This window comes from Paralichthys olivaceus, chromosome 7 (assembly GCF_024713975.1).
Source record: "Paralichthys olivaceus isolate ysfri-2021 chromosome 7, ASM2471397v2, whole genome shotgun sequence".
In the NCBI taxonomy this organism is placed as follows: Eukaryota; Metazoa; Chordata; class Actinopteri; order Pleuronectiformes; family Paralichthyidae; genus Paralichthys; species Paralichthys olivaceus.
Genome location: NC_091099.1, coordinates 3,618,142 through 3,632,012, shown reverse-complemented (window position 1 = coordinate 3,632,012; position 13,871 = coordinate 3,618,142). Strand labels below are relative to the sequence as shown.

Genomic DNA, 13,871 nt, shown 5'->3' with positions numbered 1-13,871 from the left:
AACACACAGTAAAAGGGGGAAAGGAGAGACCTTCAGACGGAGGAAGACTTGGTGAAGGGAACCTCATGAGAGAGAGAGGAGCGCAAACCAGAATACTGCAAAAACAGCAGATAACAGAGGAACCAAGCAGAGAACCAGAGAGCAAAAAGGGAAGAGAGAAATTGTTTTTGGGGATGGCTAGAGATGTGATGGAACACCCTTCAGGCCAAACCTCTCTTTCACTGCTCCTCCTCCCTCTCCTCCTCCCTTCTGCCCTCCCTCTTTCCGCTGTTCTCAACTAGTCTGCCAGCTTTCTGTGGTTACGTCGCCTCAGTGCAACGAGAGAGACAGAAAAGAGGGAGAGCGCGGAGAGCCACACTTACCACTCACACGGATTGGCAGAGGAAGCGAGAGGCTGCAGTTCGTCCACGGGATTTCACTGAAGATGGACCCTGCTGTCACTGAAAAAGAAAGAGACAGGTGGACATAAGGAAAGTGAAAGCCAGAGAAGGGAAAGTTAAAAAGTGATGAACAAATGATAGGAAGGTGAAGAGTCTGAGCCCAAAGGCGAAGGAGAGATCACCTCACACTGTAAGCAAAGGGATTCCGAAGCAGTCTGAATGTGAGTCGGCTGCGACTCTTGTGTGTGTGTGTGAGACGAGCACATAGCTGTGGAGGAGAGGGAGAGAGAGAGAGACTCCAGCAGGAGACGGTGAGAAGGCGTCGGAGCATCGCTGAGTACACAGCTTGACTGTGAGACAAATCGAGTCTGACACATTGTCTTCCGTCAGTGTGAGTGTGTCTCACTCGTCTGATATCGTGGGTGATCCTGTGGTTCAGAGTCACAGTCAGGAGGTCGTCCCAACCAGGGTGACCAGCCACTGGTGGTGGTTGCAAAGAGGCAGAGGAGGTAGTGGGCTGGGGACAGTGGCAGGCTCAGGGGTGGGGGCATGGCCATGGGGGGGCCGCATCCCGTCCTCCACTCTGCACCGGGACAGGCGCTGGGGCTGGGGGTTCTGGAGCGGGGGTCCATCCCGGGGAGCGCCCAGACTCTCCGAGCTCAGGCCCTGGCTGAGCGGAGGGGTGGCCGGGGCCGCAGGAGGTGGAGGTAGCACCGCAGGAGGAGGCGGAGCGGAGAAAGGAGGCAGGGTGAGGTGTTCCCGCAGAATCTGCGTTCTCCTCGGCTCGCTGGCCCTCGTCTTCTTCACCTCGCTCTTCTTCTCCGTCTCACTCCGTGGGGGCGTCAGCTTCAACTACCTGGAGCCGCCCGGGTGGGAGGAGTCGAGGCGGGTGAAGCTAGTGCCCAGCTATGTGGGCGCACACCGCCTGTCAGCACCTGACGCCCCGCAGCAGAAAACGTGTGCCTGCCCACGCTGTGTCGGAGACCCTGGCGTTTCTGATTGGTTCGATGAGAACTACGATCCGGATATCTCACCTGTTTGGACCAGAGACAACATCCAGCTGCCCTCTGATGTCTACTACTGGTGGGTGGTAAGTAATGATACAACTTTACCTACTAATATCTGCAGCTGATAAAGTTGTGAAGTGTTTTTCCGTATTTAAATTATTTCACCACAGATTAATGTTACACCAGATTTGATTGTTGCATGTTTTTCCGAGAAATTATGTTTTGTTCATCATCCGCTCCCATGAGCCTCAGTCGTTGTTGCCATAGAGAAGGAGCCAGTCAGAGGCTCTAATCAGAGCTGGAGCGAACACAAATTCAACAATAAAGCATTTTGAAAATTAAACATGGCACCAGAGACGCCAATTCATCCAGAATTGTTATGAGCTTATTCTGAGCTGCAGATTGTGTTTTCTCAACATCATGATTTTTGCCTCTGGTTCACTGTTGGCTGCCCACCACAGGGTTTAAACTTGGTGGTTTCTGACAGAAATGCACCTCGGGAATCATTTTTACCTCAATGTTGAATCTTGTGACATAGACGATAGATTGGGGAAAAAATGGCAAGTCAATAATAAATGTATTTAAGGAAACACTCTTGTTTGTCTTCTAGCTGAGAGTTACATGGGAAGAGAGCCAGCCGCCAGGTAGCTTAGCATAGTTTATCTTATAGCTTAGCATTAGGACTAGAAACAAAGGAAAGTACTAGCATGGCTCTGTCCAAAGATAACGGAATCTGTTTACCAGCACCTCTCAAGCTCACTAATCACTTCATTCTATCCTGTTTGTTTGCCTCTGGATAAGTCACGGCACATAATCCTCCTTGAAACCACTTTGGACTAAACAAACAAGACTCCACATGTGAATTGGCCAGCCTCTGGGGCCAGTCCCGCACCGGGAGCCAAAAAGCTGAGACAGCAACAGCGGCTATTTATTGGGAATTAGACCTGGCTGTTCAGTGCAGCCCAGCTACACTACAGAGGAAAGTTGTATACAACTCCAATATCCTCTGACGCAGTGCAAGCACCAGCCAGGCAACAGCCAGTTGCGTTCATCTTGCCCGTGCAGGGGAAGTAACGGATCACAATCACACATCTCTCTCCATACTCCTCATCTTCCTTCATCGCTGAGACAACCAATCCCCTCTTACAAGAACTACATGCCCCTCATGAATCCCTGTGCCAGTCACATGTCAGGGGGTCAGAGAGGAAGTGGAACATTGCAGGGTTGGCTGCTCTCTTTGTTGGCTCAACTCAGCAATGACTAAGAAACTGAAATGACTCCATCCTCCAAGAGAGAGAGAGAGAGTGTGAGGGATGGCAAGCACTTATGCCAAGTCCACACTGATGCGGATATTTTGCAAAAGAAAACACTCCAACAATGTTCTAAGTCGCTAAAACAAAGACTTTTACAAACGCCTTTAAAAGTGCAGGTTTTCAAAAACTCTGATTTACAGAATTCACAGATTCTCATCACAGCTGAAACAACCACAACGTCCGCTGTGATCCAGATTCACTACATTGGTTAGAAGTGTTGAGTCTTATTACAGCTACATTTAGCATCACTGCACCACATTACCAGCATTGACAGGGGGTCGCTCTCACCTGAACATTTGTGCCACGGTCTTGGTTTTGAAGTTTCCTCCGGCTCACGATGTTCTTCTCTGGTATTTGAGGGATTGTTGATGTTGACCATATCGCCACCTACTGGCCCATCAGGCTTGTTGGAGCAATTGTAGTGTTTTTTTTAAATGAATGTCATTTGGACAGATCCTTCTTGTAATTGGATATCAGTAAAAAACAGTGTAGACAGTGAAGGCCTTAAGCAAAGAATCCTGCTGTTGGACAGGTGTTGGTGTTTGTCTACATGGGTGTGTTCCCATGTCTGTATATTCATTTGGGTTTGTTAGTCACCTTTGAGATGTGTTTGTGTGTGTTTGTGCGGTTCCAGTATTGTGTGATGCCCTTCAGCGGCTGGTTTAGAGTCCTGTTCCAGAGCTGTACCCTCAGTCCCGCTCTGAAATGACAGAAAACTGCAAACACAGGCCAAAAGCTGCCAAGTCATTAGGTCACAGAGCAACAGTGAGGTGATAAACACAGAGAGAGGGGAGCGAAGAGAGAAAGATGGAGAAAGAACTGAGAGGAGAGACGAGGAATGGGTGGGGAGGGAACAAGGCAGATCAAACATTGGATAAAGCTGAGAAAGTGGAAACATGGAAGATAGGAAAAGGGGAGTGATGAAATGATAGAAGGAGGGATGTTTTGGATTTAGGATTTTAACTCGAGGCACAAATCTCCGGGAAATGAGGGTTGCAATCATTGATCCAGAATGATGTGAATGCTGGTTTTAAACAAAGGGAGAAACTTATCATCTTAAACAAAATGTCTCGTCCACATAAATCCGTCATCTGCCCTTAAATCATGTTTCCAATAATAATCAGCCAAATTCTTACTTCATTATTCATTATATGACAACTGAGACCAAAGATTTCCCAATAACCTTCATAACAATTCTTCAGACACATAATCTCAATCAATAGACGAAAACTGCAATTCACATTCAAGGTCACTTTACCGACACAGACACCGACAGACGATCGATGCAAAGATGTCTGGAAACAAAGGAGAAAGTCCTTGTCCTGGCCTCTGTCTGTAAAGTGGAGGTGGCACCATGCGGTGCCTCCTTGTGGAGAGAGGAGGGTATGAGCTTGCAGTTTCAAACAAGGCGAGTGAGGGATGAGACAGATTAAGAAACAGACTAATAAAGTGGGTAAATAAGGAGGAAAGAGGATACATTGAAAAAATCTCCCACAAATGGAAAGTGAAAGAAGATTAAGAGAAATCCAGAAAAGCCTGTGTTTAATGTGCCCCATTTCTAATATTCCTCCTCAGTTTAAACTGGCTGACACATTTACTAAATCTGACAGTACACAGACTCTGCACCAGAGAATTGGTCCAACTGATTTGGACATATGGTTTCACACATACAGAAAAACTCAGGGTTGCATCTGAAAGCGGTTTGAGTGTTTCAATTCAAACCGATGTTTGATTATCGGGCAATATAATATAAAAGTAAGGGGGAGTTCAAGCTTCTGGGAATAACAATAAGTGGTTGTTTCCTGATTGACGGAGAAGGAGGCTGAGACATGACCAACTGAAAGAGTGAAATCCCGTTTCTGCTTCGTCTTTTTTCTCCACATTTCTTTGATTTGCTTTAAGTACCAAGTCCAATCAACCAGTGTCTGTAAGAAAGTAGCATGATGAAGTATATGCTCTTCAATCAAAATGAACGTGTTGTTATGGATTTCTGCCTGAGGAGAGGAAAGAATCAAGTATTAAATTAAATAAATACTTAAAAGAATGTGTTTCTGTCCAAATTAGGATCTCAAACACTCAATCAATAGTTTTCATTGGTTAATTATGATTAACTGTCGGGGATTTTTCAGATGGCAGCGTGTATATCCAGGATATCTTTACTTTATTTTCATACAGTGGGAGGAGGTGGAGACGGGTCCCCCGTTAATACAATCTGTGGTTACACCTGCCAATTCCTGGGTTTCAATATTAAATGACAATGAATCTGGTGTGGCTCGATTCTTTTTAATTCTCAATAATCTTTTAGTTAACACTTACTGTACTTTATAACTGAGCTGGAAATATAATTATAACATTTATAATCAAATATAATTTGGTGAAAATCAAGAGTTTAAACATGAGACTTTTATATGATGGAAAAGGCTCCTCAACTGCAGGTGGCGCTGTGAGGGTGGGGGGCTGCAGAGGCGGAGACACATTAGCATATCCATTGATCCAAGTCCCGACACGTGGAATATTTTAGCCATTTTAAATATATGTAATCTTGGGGTAGGACTATAAAGCCAGTGATATTTAACCAGTTAAAGGTTAAGACGACTCCTGAGTCAGGATGGTTTTGTGTGAAATAGTGTTTTAAATGAAAGTAGATGTCAGGGAGGTAGAGAACAACACAGAAGGGAAGAAAGCAACACAACAGTGGCATGTCTGCCAAAAAACATCATTAGCAGCCCCTGAAGTGCAGCGGTGCAGCGTGCCAAGCTGCCTCTGGTGTCATACAGGGAGTGATGGAGGGATACGAGAGTGAAATGCAGAGAGGTAACAACAGGAGAGGCGAAGTTAGAGAGACAGAGAGCAACGAGAAGTGTAAAACTTCGTGGTCTCAAAGAAGCACTGATGAGCTGCGAGGTGTAGGGGCGTCCCAGAGAGACCGGAGAGATGAAGAGAGACGGGAGAAGGAGGAGAAATGAAGAGGGGAGCAAGGGAAATTAAAGAGAGGGAATTAGACGTGAGGGCAAAGGAAACTGCTGGTGAGGATTTAAGAATGAAAACACAAGCGAAGGAGAGCTGTGTTGGGAAAAGTGAATTAAGGCCGAGGGTGAGTGAAAAGAAAGGATATTGCTGTGTAGGAGAGAGGGAGAAAAACAGAGCGGAAAACATAGTTATAAAGTGGAACCGTCATTTAGACAGTGTGTGTGTGTGTGTGTGTGTGTGTGTGTGTGTGTGTGTGTGTGTGTGTGTTTTGGCGGAAAGTTTTTCATGAGTGTGCGGTTGCTTTCTGTCTCTAAATGCATGACTGCACATTTTCCTGTCTGGTTTGGCAGATGCTGGAATTGGAACAGGATTTTTTATTTTCTTTATAAATTGAACAACTTCTCTTTCGTTAGCAGCGGCTAGTATGACTCGTTCTCTTTGCACCCCACCGCCCACCCCCCAAAAAAGAAAAAGTTGTCGTTAAAATCCATGATCTCTAGGAATTCAGAATTAGAATTAATTAGTAGATGTAAGACGTCATGACTTCATCTCTCCATATTTATTGGACATTTTCTCATCGTTAGTTTAAACCACCAAACTGTTATCACTTCTGATTTAAGTCTCGGTGAATATTTGTGCCAAATTCTTATTATATCACATTTACAAGAATGAGACAAACGCCCAACAAACAACCTGACGACCTTCACGAAATGAACAGACGGTCTCATGGACGTTCCAGAGAGAAACCCTGGACTGAACCGTAGAAACTTCAGTAGTCTCGTCTAATTAGGTGCAATCTGAAGAGTTTTTGTGTCGACAACCAGACACACGACGTGTAAAACTAAAAATAAAAGCGAGCACTTCTTGTTTTCCTCTCGACATTTTTCGTCATTTCTTTCCTTTCCCTGTTTTTCTTTTTGAATTCAGCTCTTTTTGACATGTGGACAGAAACACCTCTGCTCCTCTGACCACAGCTCAGCCAGTCTGACTGCATCCCATCAGTCTGACACATGGCTGTCACACACACGCACACACACACACGCACACACACACACGCACACACACTCTGCACAAGCACCTGCTTATTTGCACATGAATGCAGGCAGATGCATGCATACACACGTACATGGGTGCACAGAAAGTAACTAAATTTAAAGTCTGTTGTCAGATCCAATTTGTCTGCAGAAGAGGAACTACACATCCTAACAATACTTTATCTCTCCCTCCCTCTCTCTCCCTCCCTCCCTCTCTCTCTCTCCCTCTCTCTCTAGATGTTACAGCCCCAGTTTAAACCACACAGTATCCAGCAGGTGCTGCTGAGGCTGTTCCAGGTATTTTATATTATTAATTCATCTCTCCATTGTTGTGGTGCCTTCAAATCAGCCCGGTCATTACCTCACACTCTTGGGCAAAGGCGGAGGGGAACAGATTTACTTTTATAGGACATTAGGTTTATCAATGACCCAGCTCATTCCCGTTTAATGTATGTGTATATCTTTTTTATCTATCCTGACTCCAAGCACAGCACTGTGCGCTCACATGAGGGTGTCTGTTGGATTATCTCAGACTGGCTCCCTGTGGGCGGAAGGGGCTTATTTATTTTTAATGGAGATCTCATGAAGAATTCACCTCAGTAGAGACCAGGATGTATGTGTACGATCAGGTCTGAGCTGTAGGTTCGGTTATTTTTTGTCTCTTGCTTTTCAAGTACTAATAACGACCTATTTACTTTCACGAGTAGCATGAATCCAGTCCAGCTTTATTTATATTTTCCGTCTTTTATTGCAGGTCATTCCCGGAAGGTCACCGTACAGCTCGTGGGATCCGGGGCGCTGCCTACGCTGTGCGGTTGTGGGAAACTCCGGAAACCTCCGCGGGGCCGGATACGGCGCCAGTATAGACGGACACAACTACATCATGAGGTGAGGGGGACAGAGGCTGTGGACAGAGGAGCGAAGGGGAAGAAGGGATACAGGGCTGCATTACAGAGAGCAATCCCAAAAGATAGATGAGATAGATGCCAAGACGGAAACACGGAGGAGGAGGAGGAGGAGGAGGAGGGAGACATCTGGAGCGGAGAGGGGAGAGAGTTCATGTGAGGAGAGAACTATACCGTGCACAGTATGTCATTAAAGTTACATCATCGAGTTTGTGTGTGTGTGTGTGTGGGAGATGTACTTTTAAAATAGATGATAGATTGAGTTCTTTATTAATCCGAAAGGGAAATTGCAGAATAAAGATGCAGGCAGCTGACGAGTTTCTCTGATACTATATTTAATCTCCGTGTTTAATGCTGCCCGCTCTCCAGCTCTCCCATTGGTCAACAGAGAGGTCTGAGGTCAGAAGCTAGAATGTATAGATCAGGTCTCTGACTTACACAGAGGAACATAAATCCCTTTGTGGCGTCAGTGATGGATCACAGAGGGTGATTGTTGTCAGTTGGCATGAGCGCACACACAAACACGCACACACACACAGCAGCTATATGTTGGTCCGTGCCACGTGCTGGTCACTTTGCAGGAATGCTGAGTATTTTTTGTGGTTGAGACATTAGCATCCATTAGCGACGCACCGTCAGGAGACCTGCGTGGGCCGCCTCCAGCGTCCATCTCCTGTTACACCGTCTCATTGCTGCAGTTTGACCCTCATTTGATTTTAAAATCAGCTTGAACCCACAACGGTCCCACTCACCCCTGCCGCCCACCTCCTGTCGGTCTGCCGCCTCACAAGCATCTGCTCTGTTCACATAAGGGTAGAAGTGCACGGTGGCCATTGTGTTCAGGTGCAGCTTCCTGTTTACTCAAACAACGCTCTCCTCCAGATCTTGAGTCACACGGTAAATACAGCAGAAGTCTGCAGCTCGCAGAGACTCAGCTGCAAACACGTAAACAAAGAGAGAAGAATGATGCCGTGCAAACATACAACTTGTCCAGGAGGCAGATGATCCTCAGCAGCACAAGAGGAAGAAACTAAAGGAGACTGAAAGTCTGACAAACCATTTTATGTTTTTCTTGTGTTATATGATGAAGGCAACAGTTCACCCTGTTGGATCTAAACCTAAAGCCCAAACAAACATACTCATGTAAGTTTCAAAGATGTTGTGGGGCACAAAGACAGAGTCAGACTAGCAATTTTTAAAGAGTTTAAACTCATTTAAATAAATGTCAATGCAGAACCATTGTGTACAAACGCTAAGAACAGATTTTCTTCATATCTGCTTTATACGATGATGTGAGTTTTGTGTTCCACCGTCCGAATCGACACAAAGCTGCTGTTGATCTTTTCCCAAAATGTTGGACTGTTCCTTAAAGAGTATCAGTGACTATACGATACCTTAAATATATAATCACAGTATTCACACATTGATAAGTATCAATAAGAAAGGAAATGAATTCAACAGCATTTAAATTGAAACTCTGGGTATATTCAGTGAATCCTAAATCAATCAAAAAAAGGTTTGTTATGATCTTTAACTCGTTAATAATTTACATTTGAATAAGAAACTTGATTATTGTTTAATAACAGCAGCAGAGTTTCTTTTAAACACCACATGAAGATCATTAAGTTCTGCAGCACTAATTAACTGTTTCACGCTGGGACTTGTAGCCACGTGATACTGATAAACAATAATGATGAGTGACTGCTGCTGGGGTTCGAACCAATGTTTGGGAGATTTCTCCTCTTAGTGATTTGGCGTTCTCTACAGAAGCAGTGGAATGGCAGCTGAGAAGGATCGCTGTGTTCTCTTTGCCACAACTTCCTCCCTCTCAGCACATCTCTCCTCTTATTTTAAACATAGTTCAGTGGCATTTTTGGAATCATCACTGTGTGATGACAGTTTATCAACAGACTGTTAAAGTCCCTGCCCAGCCTCAACAGATGACCTGCGACCTGAAGACGTTCCTCTCTCATGCTGAGTCATCTCTCACTCTCGCAGGATAAACCTGGCCCCCACAGTGGGCTACGAGGAAGACGCAGGCAGCCACACCACTCATCACTTCATGTACCCGGAGAGCGCCAAAAACCTGGCTGCCAACGTCAGCTTCGTGCTGGTTCCCTTCAAAACACTGGATCTAGTTTGGATCACCAGCGCTCTGTCCACCGGCCAGATTCGATTGTAAGAAGGCACACACGCACGCATAAGCCACACATAAGACACAGAGATGCATAAGCATGGATTAACACATTTTGTGGACACACATGCAGCTGCACAACAAAACACGAGACGCTAAAATGTTGGAATACGCCATTTAAATTTCGCCAGACACACATGCTCAGTGAGTAGAGTGTAGTTTGAGGGCATAGACAGAGCACACACACACACACACACACACACACACACACACACACACACACACACACACACACACACAGCAAAGTTATGAGAAGCCAGAGAGTCACTGGGTTGGAAAAATCTGTCAGCTGTCAATCATCCAGAATTCATTGCTGCAGCAATCACTTTAAGTGCTGATTGGGTGTGTTTAATCAATGTCTCTCTCTCTCTCTCTCTCTCTCTGTCTCTCTCTCTCTCAGTACCTACGCTCCAGTGAAGCAGTTCCTCCGTGTCGATAAAGACAAGGTATGAATTTGACTTATCGCTTCTGGTACCAGAAGTACACGCCACATACATACAGTATAAGTACACACGCACACTTTGACCCCTGTGTCTGCAACTATACCAGCCCCTCCTCATGGTTGATGAAGGATTACAGTTAGATTATAACCTGCCCTTCATTTTCCGCTCGCTCTTTAATCCATGAAAATATAAATACACTCAAATTAATCCCCATCCTGTGACGTCTTCATGAACATCTTCACCTGCTCATAGAACCCGTCATTACAGTGTCAGTGGAGCAGAGACTAAACTGTAGATTAGTGCGACGCTCCGAGCAGCATAATTCCCTGTTTGTTGTGTCTGTACATCACCGGGAGGTAGATAATACATTTATAATCACCACTCATTTGTTTAACCGTGCTTTTAATCTTTCAGAGCAATCAAAACCACAGAGAGAATTCAAACTCAAACTCTTTTCTCGTTAGGTTGGACCCTGTGAAAATGCAAATGCAATTTGCATGAGATTATCTTCCCTGTGTTTCTGTACAGCTCTGAACGACGTGTAAATTAAATCTATATCTTTGTGAATATGAGGCTGTGGAGAATGACAACAACACATTCAGTTTGAGTCTTGTACCTGTTTTACAGCAGAGTTAGCTGGTATAGAAGTTTTTATAAACATGGATGAACCCACTAAAAAGCCGATTGACTCCTTTCCAAGTTTGCCTCATGCTTTCTTCCTGGTTCGTCATGTTCGACATCAATGCAGATTAAATTCCATTCCCATTGCAGATGGGAATCGGGATTGTTTCGTTTTGAGCAATTTAATAGTCTTTTTCTGCTTGTCTCTGGGTCTTTGTCCACCGTCCAGGTCCAGATCTTCAACCCAGCATTCTTTAAATACATCCACGACCACTGGACCCGACATCACGGGCGCTACCCCTCCACTGGCATGCTGGTGCTGTTCTTTGCCCTTCACGTCTGTGACGAGGTCAGTGATTCACTTTGCCTCCACAGTGTCACCACATACTGTAAAACTCCGTACCTCATATTCTTCTTGTGGAAACACACATCGGCGTCTGACACTCGCTTGTCGATCTCCTCCAGGTGAATGTGTTTGGCTTCGGGGCCGACAGCCGCGGGAACTGGCACCACTACTGGGAGCAGAACCGCTACTCGGGAGAGTTCAGGAAGACGGGCGTCCACGATGCCGACTACGAAGCCCAGATAATTCAGCAGCTGGCCAAGGCCGGAAAAATCACTGTATTCCCTGGGAAATAACCAGCAAATCACGCAGCATGAATCTTAGGTTTCATGTTAGGAAACAAACACTTAGAATGTGTTAGATATTCTCACTTTCACTTTGCTCTTTCAGTTCTGGTTTGCAGATGATGTTGATCAAATCCAAACTGAAGGCAAGACGAAGTGTCAAAGTGAACTGGTACAAATTCTCTTTCCCTCGTGTTTGGGAAATAGCTCGCCAGTCTTGGTTCTGATCGGAGAACGTGGTGAAGCTTCTTAGGATCCAGGAACAGGGATTCATGTAGATCCGTTTGTAGTTGTGCTCTCTGACACTAGAGTGAGTGTGGAGCCTTAAATTTGACTGTGAGGTAACTGGCTCAACATTAACAGCCAGCGTGAGGAGTGAAAGACAAGACCACCGATCTCTCTCCCAGGGCAGCTTCACCACCTACACCGACTTTTGACTGTGTACAGTGCCGAGACAGCCGGAGAGGGACAGGTCTCACAGATAAATGTCCCACCTCTGGACTGAAACCAGTGGAATTAGTCATTAATTCATGCAACATACTGAAAATACCACCCTCACTGTACCATTAGCATCGAGGGGGCCACATGGTGTCCGACAGCAAACTGACAAATCATTTTCACCTTCTAACCTGTGGATATTAACAAACACCAGACCAGACAGAGGTTACGGACACTGAGGAAACAACGGGACGACACCTGCAGCTCTATCAGGACCCCAGGGCCTGTTTTTGATTTGCCGTCACTTCAGAGAGAATTGTTCTCCTCAAATCACATACGAGGTAAAACATCTCTCACCGGTCTTATTTCCACTTTACGTGAGTTCTGCCTCAGAAGACAGCGTCTCAAGGACTAACTCTGTAAAATGATTGATTATGAGATAACAGGCGATTGCTGTGGGTTTGTAGCGCATGAGTGTCCTTTAAACCCCCCCCCCCCCCCCCCCCGAGGTCCAAGCCAGCCTCAGCGAGGCTTCGGTACCTCGCAGATCTATTCAAGACTTTTGCTTTTGGGCCATTCTGACTCAGAAACGTTGGCTGCGGCACTAGAATCAGCTTCTCCGACCTGATTTTCAGTGCATCAGAAACCACAGGTCCAGCAACAGACTCCTGACTCACATCCAGACTCGGAGGGAGAGTGTTGGTTTGACTTCGTGAGACTCTAATGAGGCCAAAAGTCCATCTCCCGGGATTTCATGTTTGGATGGAGGCACGCTGGTTTCTGGACCTGAGTTGAATCCCCATGTGGTCTGTGAGGGTCTAATTTGGGAGGAGGACTGCAGACGGAGAGCTGGGGCATTAAGAGCCGGTCTGACAAAGCCAGCATTAGAAACACGTCATTTGCTCCAGTGTTTTATAGGATGAAGCTAAAAAGTTTCCCCGGGGTTGTTTATCCTCTTCACACTCACACACAATCTGTGCTGTGTTCACCACCTGGGTTTTTTAAAGGACTGAGACAAAAAATAAAAAATAAAGCAGCTTCTTTTCTCCGTCACAAATTTCACACTCTAACCTGACTCCTGTGTCCCAGTGAAGTGGTGTCGCCCCAGATTAGACTCATATGATGAGGTGAGAGAAACTCCCACTGGATCTGGGAACTCTTTAACTTCAGTCAGCAGCTCAGCTTCATTAACCACCAGCCCTGGTCCCTGCTCAGCCAATTAGATCATCGGCTATGTCTGGAGGGGGTGTAGCCACCAGACGCCTTAGACTTCACCCCCGTTCTGCATAAACTGCACTTCCTGTTCCGGTCCTCATGATGAGGGCATGTCCTCCTGCAGATCTCAGCTGTCAGTTTTCTTCTGTTTAGCGTTGAGTTTACACTTTGGCACATTAATGGTTCCATTCTCAAACGATTTACAAATTGAAATCCTCCATTGTTGGTCAAGGACACATGAACAAGTATTTGTGAAGGAAAAAACAAATATCCAACAGACGTTTCTTCAGAGAAGCAGGAAAACAAAAGTGTTTGTTTTGAGCTGCAGCTGTAAAATTCCTCTTCACACGATGTGACAGACGTGTTTATAAAGAAAGAGCTGCGGAGTTCTACATAGGTGTGGTTTTCAAAGTGCGACGACTAAAATCTTCACTGAGCATTTACACTAAATGTATCTATGATTTTGAATTTTGAATGAATCAACAGTTACTTCATGTTTTGCTCAGCAGAAACAGTGGAAAAGGTAAAAGTCTCAGTTCACTCAAATCTCAAATATTGACGACATTCAAAGTTAAACATGTCCTGTGGAGTTTCGGATGAATGTTAGTGTTATGGAGTGATGTTTTCATTCTTGTACATGTAAAATCACATGCACGGGTCGCTGCATCGACAAAGGAGGAGAAGAAGAAGTTAAACATGGATATAAACAAATCAAAAAAACAAT

The 13,871-nt window shown here is 45.2% G+C and overlaps 1 protein-coding gene across 2 annotated transcripts; it reads left to right on the top strand.

The window, feature by feature from the left end:
• The first annotated feature begins 188 nt into the window (after positions 1-188).
• Positions 189-12,415, top strand: st3gal2 (ST3 beta-galactoside alpha-2,3-sialyltransferase 2). Of its 2 annotated transcripts, none has more exons than XM_069528801.1 (7): positions 189-1,470; positions 6,942-7,001; positions 7,459-7,592; positions 9,608-9,787; positions 10,204-10,249; positions 11,097-11,216; positions 11,333-12,415. In XM_069528801.1, exons 2-7 carry the CDS (start codon positions 6,942-6,944, stop codon positions 11,504-11,506), a joined length of 714 nt encoding a protein of 237 aa, XP_069384902.1. In that variant the 5' UTR covers positions 189-1,470; the 3' UTR covers positions 11,507-12,415. The 2 variants fall into 2 exon arrangements, with proteins under 2 accessions (XP_069384902.1, XP_069384901.1); XM_069528800.1 differs by lacking the exon at positions 189-1,470 and adding an exon at positions 5,586-5,794 and having other exon boundaries at positions 11,333-11,648.
• Positions 12,416-13,871: the final 1,456 nt, after the last annotated feature.